At 35.8% G+C, this 15760-nt stretch overlaps 1 protein-coding gene across 1 annotated transcript in view; it reads right to left on the reverse strand.

Annotated features, from left to right (window-relative positions):
- LOC118201049 (sperm transmembrane protein 9-like) overlaps nt 1–15760 on the reverse strand; it is an 84640-nt gene that overhangs the window by 41902 nt on the left and 26978 nt on the right. Inside the window, exons 3-4 of the mRNA XM_085811275.1 lie at nt 7156–7425; nt 144–392 (exon numbers count right to left, since the gene is read on the reverse strand). Coding sequence (XP_085667401.1) covers nt 144–392; nt 7156–7425 — 519 coding nt within the window. The remainder of the gene's footprint in view (nt 1–143; nt 393–7155; nt 7426–15760) is intronic.

The raw sequence follows: 15760 nt of genomic DNA on the forward strand, positions 1-15760 counted from the left end.
AAATTACTATTTGAAGGCGCAGAGAATTGAATTTTCAAAATTCAGTGAAACATTAGTAAAATTTTACTCTTGACGAGTTAATTTCTTGATCTTTATGTCTACGTGTGATACTGAAAAGAAAACTGAAAAACATAAAACCTTACCTTTGCATATTTTCTCCTTGTAATCAATTTGTTTAGAAGGATCCAAACATTTACATGTAGCTTGCATCTGAGTATTGTCATACGTGCAAATAGTTTCCCTGCTTGTTCCACAAATATTGTTTTTCTTACATTCCGTAACTTCAGAGCAAAAGTCGCCTTCTGTACCTGGCAAGCATTGGCAAAATTTGAACTTGCCATGTCCGGTACATTTACCACTGTTTAAGCAGTCATCGTCTTTTTCACATGATTCTGAAAATATCATAGAATTCGAGATCTAAAAATATATGGGATTAGTGATGGAAATAATGGCAACAAAATTCCCGGTGCAATCAATAAAACTGAAAATGGTTACTTACTTATTATCTTTTTATTTTTGCATTAAAATACAAGAAGCCATTTAAGTTTCATTGTTCGTTAAAGAGATACCTAGTTTTTGTTTCTGGTGATGTTAGAGGTGACAATTGGATTTTTGTCAAACTTCATATTCTTTGGAACTCCCACGTTGTTAGATTACGCTGTTTGACTCTGAAAACATGTTTCTGTACTACTGAGTTAAAACCACTAGGTTTTGCCTTACACTGATTTGCGTCTGTGTAAAACATACGAAGCTCTTTGCCTTATTCAAGTTTGCAAATCACTCTTCTAACATTTATCTATATTGTTCTTCTATTTTGTTGCCGTTTTCTTCAAATGAACAAAATATTCTTTCTTTACAAAAGGACATATCAGATGAACTTAATATTATACAAATGAGAAATTAATAATCAAAATTGGAACTTTTCTTTCTCCAGAAATCAGATATCTGAGACATTGTTTGTTTCGTTCGGAACGTTTCCATAACTATAAATGCAAAAATAATATTTTTCCAAATTTGCAGCTGAAGGTCTGATTTTCGAAACTAAGCGTTCGAACGCTTATGATGCACTAATTTATACTGCTAATTTACGGATTCAATTACGCAATAATTTGTTCCATAACATAAAATTTTTCGTTCATTATTCACTTATTCAGGAGGATAATGAAGGCCTAAGGCTAACGACGAGTGCATTAGCTTTCCTTTTCGATGACAAGTTGTATGGGATCTGAATATCTGTATATAAGAATCTCGAGTTCAAACTTTATGAACTTTATTTGTGGTTGGGTCATGCTTCAATTTTTTCCAGGCTTTCTACTTTTATGTCGGGGTATATCATATGTACTCGTTAATTTTCTTTATTTATATTTGCTTAATTTAAAACTTCTGTTTATTTAATGGCGTATAAATGAAAGTTTAGAAACATAGCTAATGAAATTGAAAACCTACATCCTTTCTAAGAAAAATGTACACGTGTGATTGAAATTGCAACACCAAGAACGAGTGGTCAGAAAGTGATGAAATTTGAAAAAAAAGACAGAGACAGCAAGCAGCAATAAGTGATTTTTATCTCAAAATGATAGTCAGAATATAGAGTGAGAACGGTGTCGGCTCAGTAGGATAAGCGATAAGCAACGGAGGACGTGGGCACTGTCCCTTTACCAAAAGGTTAATCGGTATAGCACCACGTCCACCTATATCTAGAGCCTAAAGAGGAATCACAAGACGCCACGCACCGGGCGCCCAAACCCAGAGCCAAATTCAACCCGGGGGCAGTCCAACAGACCAAATGCCCACGAAAGACAGTCCCAACAACCGCCCAGGCCCCACATTTATTAAATAAAATAACAAAAGCATGCAGGGCCAAAAAGGGCGAGTTTTGACAATAAGCAAAAATTTTACAAAGGTGTAATACATACAAATATAGAATACAAATAAGCTAAAGTACAGTCTGATGTTGGGCAGCCCAATAATATACAATGAGTAAAATATAGACAGTAGAATTAGACTTAATGACAATATAACATAAAAATAGAGAACATAGTGAAATAATGAATGTAAATGATTACAGCAATACACAGAGGATATACCAAAAGAAATAAAAATAAAAGAATACAATGTAACAGAATGCAATAGCGGTACAATACAATTGATCACGTGGTATTGTGGGAAAAACATGCAATAAGGCTAATTATACGATTATGAGGAATAAAAATAACATATTTAGCCTACATAAAAGTTAACGAATATAAGATACCATACAATACTATACAATATTACAATACAATACAATACAAAAAAAATTAACATATTTAACCTGTACTAAAAGCCAACTGATATAAGATACTATACAATACTATACAATACCACAATACAATACAATACAGTAGATACCACAATATAATACGATACAGTAGATGCTATACAATACTATACAATGAAAATACAAAATACATTCAGTGTTGGTGACACAAAAATACATTTAAAATTGTCATGACACCAGTGATCCTAATGCAGCAAATAAATTGATGCAGTTACCTGCATAAAAGATAACTTATATAAGATACCATACAATACTATACAATACTACAATACAATACAATACAAAGCTAATTAAACGATTATAATGAAAAAAATTAACATATTTAACCTGTATAAAGCCAACTGATATAAGATACTATACAATACAAAACAATACCATAATACGATACGATACAAGAACCACCGCAGACAGCGATGCACGAAGAAACACGTCTAGGCATAGAGTCAATAAGACTACGGATGGTGTCCTGAGGGATGGCTCTCCATTCCCTTTCAACCATTTGCCACAGTTCGTCTTCTGAACGAGGCAGGAGCAGAGTCTGCAAACGGCGTCCAATCACATCCCAAACATGTTCGATTGGTGACAGGTCAGGAGAGTACGGTAACCAGGGAAGCATCTGTATACCTTGCAGAGCATGTTGCCAGATGCGAGCACTGAGTGGTCGGGCATTATCCTGCTGAAAAATTGCATTAGGCAGCTCTTGAAGGTAGGGGATTGCCACCGGCCGCAGTACGTTATCCAAGTATCGTTGGGCCGTCATAGTGCCCTGAATACGAAATAGAGGTGACCTGGAATCGTAGGCAATAACTCCCCAAACCATTATGCCACGTTGTCGCGCGGTGGAGCTTTCCACAATTACTGCCGGATTAGATCTGTCTCCACGTCGACGCCACACACATATGCGGCGACTGTCACTGGATAAACAAAAGCGTGACTCATCTGAAAACACGACGTTTCGCCATTCTGTCATCCACATCGCTCCAGTATGGCACCATTCTAAACGTTGGCGTCTATGCTGTGGGGTCAATGGCAGTCTTCTTAACGGACGCCGTGAGTGCAGGCCACGTTCAACCAATCGACGGGAATGGTTCTGGTCGACACAGGAACATCCATGGTCTCTTGCACATGCTGCAGAATTACGCTCCAAGTGACTTGCGAGACCGCCACAGCTTGTCGGCGGATGCGTCGATCCACGCGTGCTGACGTCACTCTGGCTGCACTGCACCCCTCCTTCTTCCCACATTTCCTTCTTCCAATCATGTTCGCCATAGCCGATGCACCGTGCTCGCATCCATGTGGGTATCAGCTGCGATTTGACGTAAGGACCAACCCGCCCTTCTCAGTCCGATCACCATACCCCTCGTAAAATCGTCTATCTGCAGGAAGTGTCTTCGTTGACGGCGGCCTGGCATTCTCTTCTATTACATGTATCCTCCGGGACAAAAACTAACATTCTTCGATAATTCGTCTGGCAGAAATAACGACACGAATATTGCCCATTCTGCACGTTCCTTTCCTTATATCTTACTTCACGTGCATCGGAGAGCTGCGCATTTCACATCATTAGCATAACTCATGGGCGTGCGTCTATTCTAAAATTTGCATAAATTTCTGACCACTCCTTCTTGGTGTTGCATTTTCAATGTTGAGCAGTGTCCGTTCTCTAGGTTATAAAGTAATATCTAGTTTATGCGTTAGGTGGTTGTATTTTGGATTCATTTGGTTTTCCTTTCAGGGGACTATTTATGGGCTTATACTTGATCTTTAACTTCACTTTTATTTAATTCGTGTTGTTTAGATCACCAACGTATTTTTACTGTACTGTAAAATGTTTTACATGAAAACTGTGTTGTTTTTTATGCCACATTCATTTCTTTATTTCTCGATTCTTTTAAATTTCTTTTACCAATTATAGACAGATTTTCTACCAACAGTTTCAACCAATTATCTTTTCTAAATTTATAGAACCTTCGAGCTGCAAACAACTCGATTCCGTCATTGGTAACAAACACCTTGCAAATGCGGGGGGAGCCGATGTCTTACGACGACTCCTTCTTTTATTTCACGTGTACGGAATCCTCTCTCGTGCTTTCAGTAGCAGTTCAAAACTCACTACGTCCTCCTCCACGTAATCAACACAGGTAGGTGAGACTTCGTGGGCATCGAGAGGCTTTATAGCGTGGGACGCGGATACAAAAAAAAAAAAAAAAAAAAAAAAAAAAAAAACACGTGTTTCAGTTTTTTGTTATGTCTTTGCAGGTCGCCGCAATGGCACAAAAGCCGAATTGCTAGCAGATGTGCTGAGGAAACCTTCGATTGTCAACCTAGCTTTGAGAAAAGAGGGGTGGACTAGGGACAAGCGAACTAACACGCAAGGTCCTTCTTATTTTATTTGTGTCGAATTTTTATTTTTTAGCATTTGTACAAACTGAACATTCTGCTCGTTCTAGATATGGGAGCATCTTCGCATTCATCAATTTAACTTCCACTAGTTCAACAAACTGTCTTTGTATGCGGATTAAACTGCTTCAATCTCAATGCGAGCTAAATGTCTTGTTTAAATTTTAATATTTTTGAATGATTTTTCTTTACATATATGCATATAATAACTAAAAATTTAAAACGTTAATGCAGCAATTAAAGAATTTAATATTGTTAATGGAGATGCCAACTGTAAATGACTGCTGAACCAACACTGATGAATTCACGATAGCAGCAGAAGTAAGCTAAAGGAAACAATAAAACCAATCCCTACTAAGATTACATTTAGAACTCATAATTATTAAAAATAATACATGCGCTCGTGAATTGTTCAGCTAGCAACATAAGTTATATTTTAGGTTGTTAGCAATTTAAATTAAGCCTTATATTATTGATTAACGTTTAATTCGATTTTATAAGTTTTCCGAAATTTGGTTAAGCTGTTTTGAATGCTTTCATTGTATAAGCGGACGCATGAGTTTAATTTGTCTGATCATTTAATTCGTGTGCAACAGCTGCATTCACATTCTGCAGACCATTTACAGAGACGTACTGGCTTTACAAATCCATGTAGCAGGCCATTTTATGCCAGCCGATGTATGAAAGTGAACAAGAAATTTATAGTTTCCTAGTACGTGCTAATCTTTAATGCACATAACCCTTCCGGGATCTGTTCTGCATTATATTAAACTATAATACTGAAAAGCTTTCGTAGCTCATCTGACGTACCTGGGCATTTCCGTGAGTTGCTTTCTTGGAATCACTTTGCAGAACATAAGCTAGATTGCTTCAACGATTAGTGACCTTACTGTCTAATCCACAATTCGTCGATAATAATTATTTTGTGAGAAAACTTGAGATTTTTTATCACGCGTTGAAAAAATGCTTAATAGTGCTGAATGCAGCGATGCTTGTATTCATCATTAGACAACGAAACTCGGTATTAGCGTAAGAAGCATTTTCAAGCGTCTTTTGATTATATTATCATATTTTGCGACTACAACAATATGTTTAGTTGGCAACACAAAAATAAAGAATTGCCTGTCTTCTTTACAGGATATTTCTGTTTTCACAATGTTCTTATCCTTCGCAGATCTAAATAGACGTTCTCTTCTCGGCTCCACCTATACGCAGTGTTTGCCATCTTAAACCACAGTCAAACCAGTCGTTTTCCAAAGTTCACTATTTTCATTATCTCAAATTTTTACTATTTTTTTAACTTGCCGCAAAACTCAGAGGCACAGTTTTGTTTGGTAATTTATTGCACGCCTTTAAATTCCACTATAAAGCACGTTAAATTTCGACTTTTACAGGGGAAAAATGACAGTAGCGATTTCACTTTACTCACGATAAGAAAGCATAGCATGAATTACTTTCATAGACGACATCGGAATCGTTTCCATACCATCTGCAATGGTGCCAGTAAACGAAGTTTGGCAACCGGATTTGAGTGTTTGTGAAAATGATCTAACTTGAGAGAATAACCTTCTGCGTTTTACTAAACTCTTAAATAACATAAGATTTATATTTGGAGGTTAAACGGCGAATGGTACATATGTTGTTCTCAATATGTGTGCTTTTAAAAGTATAAGATTGTTCTTTGCATAAAAAGTAATTGGATGTTTTCTTACCATAAACTGAACCAAATAATTTTGTATGTAATAAGAAGGATTGTACCTTTTTTAATGCAATATCGAAGTTTCAATTGTAAAGTTTACGTTTAAAGTGAGAGATCTCTTTACCACATATCACAACATTCTGCTATCGATGCATGTTTAAAAATAAAAACATTATAAATCATATTTCGTATTATTATATAAGATAATTTGCTAGAAATTACTAATAAAATTAAGTTACCGTACTTCTCACGATTCTTAGGTTCTTTAAATACAAAATGCGTCTACAGATAGGTTATAAATATTTTCACAGGTACACATCATATGCACTTATTTAGGCAACCATAAATAATTTAACAGTGAGATGAACAACTTTAATGTATAACATTTTGCATTTTTTCTCCTTTTTATTTTTTATATGTAATTGTTGTGCTAGTAATCAAACGTATAAAATTTTGCACTTAACCTGAGATTTCAAAAATTGTACTAAGATAATCATTTATTTTCTTGACATTAATAATATCAAATAGATTGTACATAAGAAATTACAAATACATCATCATCAACAAAACTGCTAATAAAAATGATCATCTAAGTAGAAATAATATTACAAGGAAATATCTTCAGTTTAATAAAATTTGGGCATAAGATAAAATTCAAATTTGAAATGAGCATGTCTTTTATTGAATACTCAGAGATCTGATACCAAGGTGAATGGAAAGAATAAAAGAACTTTACTTCTGCATATCTGCTGTGTGTAATCAAACTTTACATCACTCGCCGAACACACGCATTCAGGTAACTTCTCGGTTACGTCAAACTGACAAGTAGCAGCTATTTTGTTGTGACCACAAAGAGCATCTCTGCAGCCAGCGATTACAGAGCAACAATCACCAGATGTTCCTTGCAGACAAATGCATACGCCCAGATCAGGATGACTGTGACTATAAGTACAGTACAACCCACCATTCTCGCATGGCCCACCTTGGCATCGTTCGGCGTTAAAGTCTGCAGAAATTAGAAGTGAGCATTATATAATAATAATAATAACAACCCATCATATTAAAAAGGAATTCTAAAATTCTAATAAAAATGGTTTCATGTTTTCATATTAAGCATTCTTTGGCAAATAACTACGACGATTCAATAACCTTCAACTGAAGAAAACGATTATTCATCATCTGAATAAGAAATTATGCTGCACGAGTACGCATTTTATAATCTTTAATTATGAAGACTACACATGTCAAACGTCTTATATTAGAAAAGGCTAATGTGTGCGCAGTAGACGCAAATTTCACTTTTACAGAATGTAAATCGTCGCCATACTTTTTTATATTCGCAATGTTACTTATATTTGGAATGTAAATTTATAAAGTTATTCGAATGATTTGCTTCCGACGTCTTCACCTGCAAATATTATTACTGGGGCTGTGGAAAAGGTTCCAAACTTTTGGCTATTTTTTTTTTAGTCCAAAGGGATTTGAATCCCGAAGGACTATTAGTTTCGTTTTGGCATTTTGCGTCGGACTCATAAATGTCGGTTCACTTTTCAAACTGTTGCCACAAAATGTTAGAGTCCTGCATTATATTTGAAGAAATTAAATAATGAAAAATCTGCATAAATGTATGTATATTTCTCGTATTGTGATAAAACAACGGTACATAGAGTCATCGAATTTTGAATAACGTAATCCTCCAACGAATATGAGCATGTGGAAGACCAAATTTGAAATTTAAAATTTGTTTTATGATCGATTTCCTATTTTTTAAAACTTTGACGAATTTTCGATTAACAAACTCAAGGATTTCAAAGTGAGCAATGGCAACGTTGTGCAGAAAAAACATTTTTATCTCCAGCGCGTGAGTCTCTGTATCGGAAATTCTAAAGATATGCTCGTTTTAAAACTATTTTGCGATATTGCTGTTGCACTGGATCTTATGGTTTAAGTGCGAGGAACATGATATTTAATAAAGAAAGGTAACACACAAAATGTTAAAAAACGCCCCTTTGGACGTAATTTAAAATCTGAAACATTTCAGATTTTTTTTTTTTTTTTTCTCTTCTGGCATGTATATTCAAACATTTATACGCACTGTTAACCCACAAAACTATTGATTCAATATCTGAAAAAAGACTTAAATATCAAAATACTTAATTTAATTATTCTTTGTTTTGAAACTATGGATGGCAACGATTTGAAAAGAAATTTAAAATGGAATCCTGAGTTTAAGATTTTATTTTGAAAAGTGTAAGGTGATATTTTTATGAACTTAAAATTGTGAATTTTAAGATTCAAATAATATATTCTGTTATGTCATTAGCTACACTTATGCACCACAGCCCTCTAGCGGCATCTTTTGTATATACTTGGGAGAATAAAATTATTCACTATCGGTATACACTCCGTAGAGAGTCCGTCGAGCCGGATGTAGATCAGTACCTGTCGCTGCTCAGCACGAACTGAAGTAAATTGAGTGAACCTCACGAACTGAAATGAACTGAGGACTAAAATAAAACGAGAGAGACACTTATCAAGTTAAACTTCTTCGATCATTGTATTATACTTATTGTTTCCTATCTCCAAGACAGAATCTTTGCAGCGAAAATTGGTAGTTCTGTTTCTTCCACGAGAAATCTTTTCGCTGGAGTGCCCCAAGGATCTGTAATTTCACCATATTTATATAACATTTACATTTACGATATTCCTAAGACCCCCTAAATTACAATTGCTCTTTTCGCTCATGATACTGCAATTATGGCCCAAGCTTCTACTGTTACTGTTGTCCGGCTCCTTCTTCAACATTACCTCAATCATCTAGAAAATTGGCTCACTCTTTGGAGGATTGCAGTTAATACCAAAAAATCAAAAGCAATAATTTTTCGCAAAGGCCAAACAAATTTCACGCCACCTAGACTTCTTCTGTTTGATGAAGAAATTGACTGGTTTGGCGAAGTTAAATATCTAGGAGCCATTCTTGATAAACAATTGACTTTTCAGAAACATCTCAGGGAAACTGTGAAAAAAATTAATATCACGCCTGCAACTATGCGCCCACTTCTTGGCAGAAGAAGTCATATGCCCGCTTTTAATAAATTCCTCTTATATAAATCTATACTTCGACCAGCATTACTCTATGCTAGTCTTGTCTGTGGCCACGCAGCCAAAACTCACCTTCAACATCAAGTTCTTCAAAAGAAAGCACTCAGAGTGATAATCAACACGCCATGGTTCACTGCAAATTCGTATATCCACCGTGATCTCAAAGTATATACAATTCAAGATTATATCCAAAACTTGCCAGAAATTTCTTTTATTCAGTTCTCACTCATCCTCACAACTGTAGCAACTCTCTTAGATGTTCTCCATTTCCCAGAGAAAAGCACAAATATCCATCTGACATTCTCCATCCTTAACATTTTTTTTACTCATACTAGATTCTTCAGCTCACTGATTTGGACCTTCGACCATAAACTCACCTTTTTCGTCGACTGATGGCGGCCACCTGACTTTTATTTTCGTCTTTTTGTTTTACCGATGTTCTTCACCTGATACAGAGTGAAAGGAGGTGCTGCTTTCTGAAACTCAAATTTACTATATGCTCTTAGAGTACGAATGAGAGCAAAGAGGAAGCAGCCATGATTGCTTGCTGCTTACGTGTTTTTAATTTAATGTGCTTCTATCATTTAAGTTCTTTTTGTAACTACTAATAAAGTAAGTTTGTGGTGTGAAATGAAGCCTCCCATTTTTCGACTGGATTACTGCCCATTTTAGAGGAGTTCTTCAAGCCGTCCACCGTGAAGAAGACAAAAGAGTAAGTTTACCTTTCGACATATTTTATTGATGTTCTAAAATATTTAATTGCGCCCTCGGGTGGGAGGGCTTGAAGAATTTATTCTCTGTATTATTGTATGATTATTTATAAGTTCTAAATATGGAGGGTCTAAAGAAATTACATACTCCTTTAAGAAGCGTTTTTACAGGAATACGTAATAAATTAGATTCTATGTTAAACTGGAAGACTGTTTAGGAAAAGAAGTGTGTGATATAGAAGAAATCGAAATCCTAATGATACAGTTAGACGAAAAGCTGTCGGAACTTGATTTGGTAGAAAAACAAATTACAAAAGTGTGATCTGATGATCCTAAATTTTCTCAAAGTGGTTTTGATAAAGAGTACGAGGTAGTACAATGTACAGTGAAAGATATGTGAGGCTTAGAACTAAGGTGCTAAAAATAAGGAGAAATATTAATTCGGGGAATAACAGCACTATTATGTTAATAACAGCACTATTAACAGCACTATGCTACAGTTCAAAACAGGAGGTTTAACCTGTCAAAAATCGAATTTAAGAAATTCAGTGGTGGTGTTAAGGAATGGTTGGGCTTCTGGGGTCAATTTAAAAAAATTTACGTTGATCTAGAAATTCCACCTGAAGATAAATTTCAATCTTTAATTCAAGCCATTATTAAAGGTTCGCGTTCAAGAGATATCGTTGATTCTTTTCCCCCGTCAGCTGACAATTATTACCAAGTAATTGAATGTCTTAAAGCTCGATTCGGCAAAGAGGATCTCCTCATAGAAGTACATGTGAAATAATTGTTGAGCTTAATTTTGAATAATTCATACAGTCGAAACAAAGCAATACGACTCGCGAAGCTGTACGATAAAATTGAAACTCATTTGAGAGCACTCGAGACATTAAACGTCACGTCTGACAAATATGCATGTGTGTTATACCCTCTCGTTGAGTCTTGTTTGCCGGAAGATGTTATTAGAGTATGGGAAAGAAGCGTAGGTTTATGTGAAACTAGTAAATCATCAAATAAACTTACTGCTTTAATGAACTTTCTAAAATCCGAAGTAGAGGGTAAAGATAGAAAATCCCTGGTAAAGCAAGGTTTCGGTTTCGAAAGTAAGGCAAAATACTCTACCTTCCCACCATGTACTAATGAAACGCAAAACAAGATTCTTTTATTTATGAAGAATATAATATAATGTTTTACGATACTGAAAGTCTTATAAATTCACGAACTTTGACCTGCTTGTCTGAAGATGTTAACTACTCAATTTCTCTCTCTCCTTCGAGGTTCTTACAGAAGAACAAAGAAAGTGGTGTGCCAGACATTTATAAAATTGATGCTACTTATATTCGTAAAAGACATCTTTACTTGCAGAAGACACATGGAGATCTACGAAAAAGATTTCGACTAGAATATCTTGGACATCTAAAACATGCTAATCTTTCTAAAAAAATATCCAAACCAATTTCTATTGGAGATATAGAACTCATAGTTTCTGGCACCCTGAAGCGTTTGCAATGGCCAATAGCACCAGTTGTCGAAGTCATACCTTGTCATATGGAAAAGATGGCACTGTTAGAATTGTAAAATTGAAAACAAATTCCGGAATCGTCGCAAGACCTTTACAACAAGCCCTTACTGATTGTAAGACAATGACAAAAATTCAAAAGTCAAAGACTCCAAAAGGTCATGTTCCACTAGAATAACAATCAGAATCCTCACCTGAAATCACAGTCACTCATAGTGGACGAACAGAGAAACCTGTTCATAGAGTACAATTGTAACATCTGCAACAATAAGTTGAGTTCCTCCAGAACTCAAGGTGGAAGGACGTCGTGTTCACCACGAACTAAAGTAAACTGAGTGAACCTCACGAGCTGAAATGAACTGAGGACTAGAATAAAACCAGAGAGACTTAGAGTCAGAGTGCAATCAAGAACGAAGGGGAAGCAGCCATGATTGCTTGCGTCATAGTGTTACATGTTTCTAATTTTATGTGTATCATTTCAATTTTTTTGTAACTACTAATAAAGTAAGTTTGTGGCCTGAAATGAAGCCTCCCATTTTCGACAGGATTATATCATTTTAAACTGGAGTATTTCCCATTTTTAGGGGACCTTTTCAAGCCACCCACCGCAAAGAAGGCAAAAGGGTAAGTTTATCTTTCGACATATTTTATTGATCTTCTAAAAGTTCCCGGTGAAGCGGCAGAAATAAAATGGGTAAATTAATGCAACTTAATCGCCAAAGAGGCATTATAGAAAGCAAAATTACAAAACTGGAGAAGTTCGTGAATAACTTCAAAGAATCCGAAGGAAGTCCAGTTGAGCGGCAAATAAATTACAAAACGTCAAGGAACTAAACTTGGCGTGACTCACCTCTCCAACGACTAATGCAACATTGACGAAAAGCTAGATGTTGATAAAGGCTTCAAAAATATGTAAGAGCTGGCTTTATCACTGGATAATGCGGAGGTGAGTATTAAATACCTTCTTTCAACACTTAAATTAAATAATGCTTCAAAAGTTACAGGCGGTGGTGTATCAGAGCTTAATGAAAGTAAAACTTTCTGTTATGTAAAGTTACCTGAAGTTCCACTGCCAATATTTAAGGGAAATGGTGAAGACTTTAGTAGCTTTAAACAGCAATTTATTTCTTTAATTGGCGATAAACGTAGCTAGTTACAAAAGCTCAATTATTTAAGGGCTAAATTATTTAAACCAAACAGATAGAAACAAATCATAGCTCACTTCTAAAGCTGTTGAAGCTCGTTTTGAAAATAAGAGAGCAATTGCTTATTCACACATACAAAATGTCTTAAATCGTGAAAAAGATCAACAATGAAATACCTAGGAAAGTAAGCCATTTATTATTATTTATTTATAAAAACAGGAGCCCAGTGACGCCGTGGGTAGAAGGTCATGGGCCTGAAATGACTTATAATAAGGGGCTCACAGTAATCACTCGATGTAAATCCTTATTGCGGGTTTAGGCTGTGTAGCACTAGTGGGATCAGTCATATCTTCAGGCTTACAATAGCCGTACCCCATGGCGTTCACTGCTTGTCAGGAGAGGGGACCCTGGTTGAACAGTTTAGCCATGGGTTAGAGAGACAATTACAGTCTGTCACCTATAACTATGGGACAAGCGGTAGCAACATGAATACGGTTACATTCTCGACGGTGGCAGATTTGCCTGAAATACCCACCTTCTGCCTAATATGGAGGTCCTAAGTTGGAGCCAGGCCTGGTTGTGCGTATACCAGTTATAACCAGTTCGTAGTACCAGTTATAACTAAAACTAGTTACCCTGATGGCAATGGTTCTAACGACTGCGATGGTCTTATACCCTAAGGGCGATAATACCACAGCGATGATGTGCGTGCAGTTATGCATGTGAATGTAATTGAATTATAGGAAAGTGGGGATCTCTTTCTTCTGTATTGGCCCACAAAATTCCGAAACCTAACGCCTAAAGAACAAATGTCACCACACTGTATCCATACATCCTACAGCACTCCAACATCGACTACACAGAGATAAAGAAGCAGTTAATGGAGGAATGGACTATGCTATCCAACCAGATTACTCTCCACATCGTGTTAAGCGTAGGTACAAATTGCATTACAATTATTGTTGTCGAGGAACATCTTATTCCCTGCTGAAAATTTAATCCTGTTTATATTCCATCTAGTGAACGTATGCATTCTTTACAATGAACACAAGTTGTTTCGTTAAACTGTCTGTTTAAATTTCACATTTATCTCTGTAAATGTATTTTACCTTAATCAGCGGGATACAGACAGGAGGACTTTGAAATATAACTGAAATAACTAACGTTTTTTACTCGTTTATTTTATCAGCGAATCAGTATATAAATATAACAACCATTATTTATTCGTACGTGTGCTTTGTGTGCACCCTTGCGTATGGTGTAAGAAGTTATGGATATTTTAAGTACAGCAAGTTAATGCAAATTTCTTTTTATACTGTTGCTTACCTTACTATTACTATTATTATTGTAAGAATTGGAAGCTCCCTTCAGCCCACCTGGACGCAAGTGTCCCCATAGCTCAAAAGAAGGGGCCCCGTATCTCCACAAACGAGGGCAGCCAGTAGCCCAGCCGATGTAGCCCCAAACAACAAACAAAATATTAAATCAAAAATAAGTAAGCACATCTAACGCAAAATTACAGACCAACAAACAAACAAAAAAAAAATTCCATAAACACAAATTCACAACGTAGAACACCACAGACATCCAAAACCCATATAAATACAAAATTCAATTTTAACATAAGATTCCTACCAGCGCCCTATTTTCATTGATAAACTTCATTAGAGCAATAGAATATTATTTAAAAACTTTAAAATTAATGACAGTTACATTAAAATCAGTAATGTTAAAAATCTGTCTAATAGGGGCTGTTAACACAATCAACCACAAAATGCCTAGCATCACCATCAACCTGACAACTATTACATAGTTTATTTTCCTGCAAATTAAATCGGTTGAAATAAAACGGAAACCTACCATGTCCAGTTAAAACCTGATTAACATGAATATTGTTCATACAATTCATTTTATTCGTGATTTTAATTAGTTCCATAAATCCTTTTTTTTTAGGTGAAGAGAACCACTGTATTTTCCATTTGTTAGCGTAAAATTTTTTCATTCTTCGAATAGCAATTCTCTTCGAACCTGTTACTTCAGTATCCATTGCACTGACATTTGAGACCGCCTGCTTGGCCAGGCTGTAGGCCCTCTCATTACCGATAAAGCCTATATGGGCTTTAACCCGATGTAGCCTTATATTTAAATATGAACTCAAAGTTTCTAAATGACTCTTAATTTCGACAATTAATGGATTGAAATTGTCTGGGCGGGAGAGCGCATGGAGAAGCGACAGGCAGTCAGTGTAAATATTTACAGACGTGGGTATAAACAAGGTATTTTTAATCCATAATAAGGCTTGTTTGAACGCTTCACTTTCTGCTTGAAAAACTGAATTATATATGTTAAACTTAAACATTCTAGAATCCACCTCAATTCCATAGTAAACAACAACAAAGGTACGCCTACACGCCCTCCAACCCCAGAACCATCTGTATAGATATCAAACACATCAACAGTTGGATTACTTTTATCAAAAACAAAATAAAATCTATTGAAAGGACGTATTAAATGAATATTAAATTTTTCTAAAACATTCTTTGTAACTAAATAATCTTCATACATTTTCAATTCCATTCGTCCAGTTCTAAACAAAAATTTCTCATAATAAAATTCGTATAAAACTGAGAGAGGAGGCAACCCAGCCAACACAAAGACGACCTCGGTAGGCACCGTTATAAAACATCGGGTTAACGCTAAACCCCAAGCTCTCTGAATACTGTCTAACTTCATCCGTAATCTAACCAGTTCCCCTTCCCTGGATCCCCAGGCTCGAATTCCATACATGATGATTGGAAGCACTACATTTAAGTAAATCTTCAGAATGGAGGATTTCAAGGCTAAAATCTCAGCTGAAAAAGTTCT

The sequence above is a fragment of the Stegodyphus dumicola genome, chromosome 1 (genome assembly GCF_044657685.1).
Source record: "Stegodyphus dumicola isolate Sdum_Otavi_A_Nest chromosome 1, ASM4465768v1".
NCBI lineage: Eukaryota > Metazoa > Arthropoda > Arachnida > Araneae > Eresidae > Stegodyphus > Stegodyphus dumicola.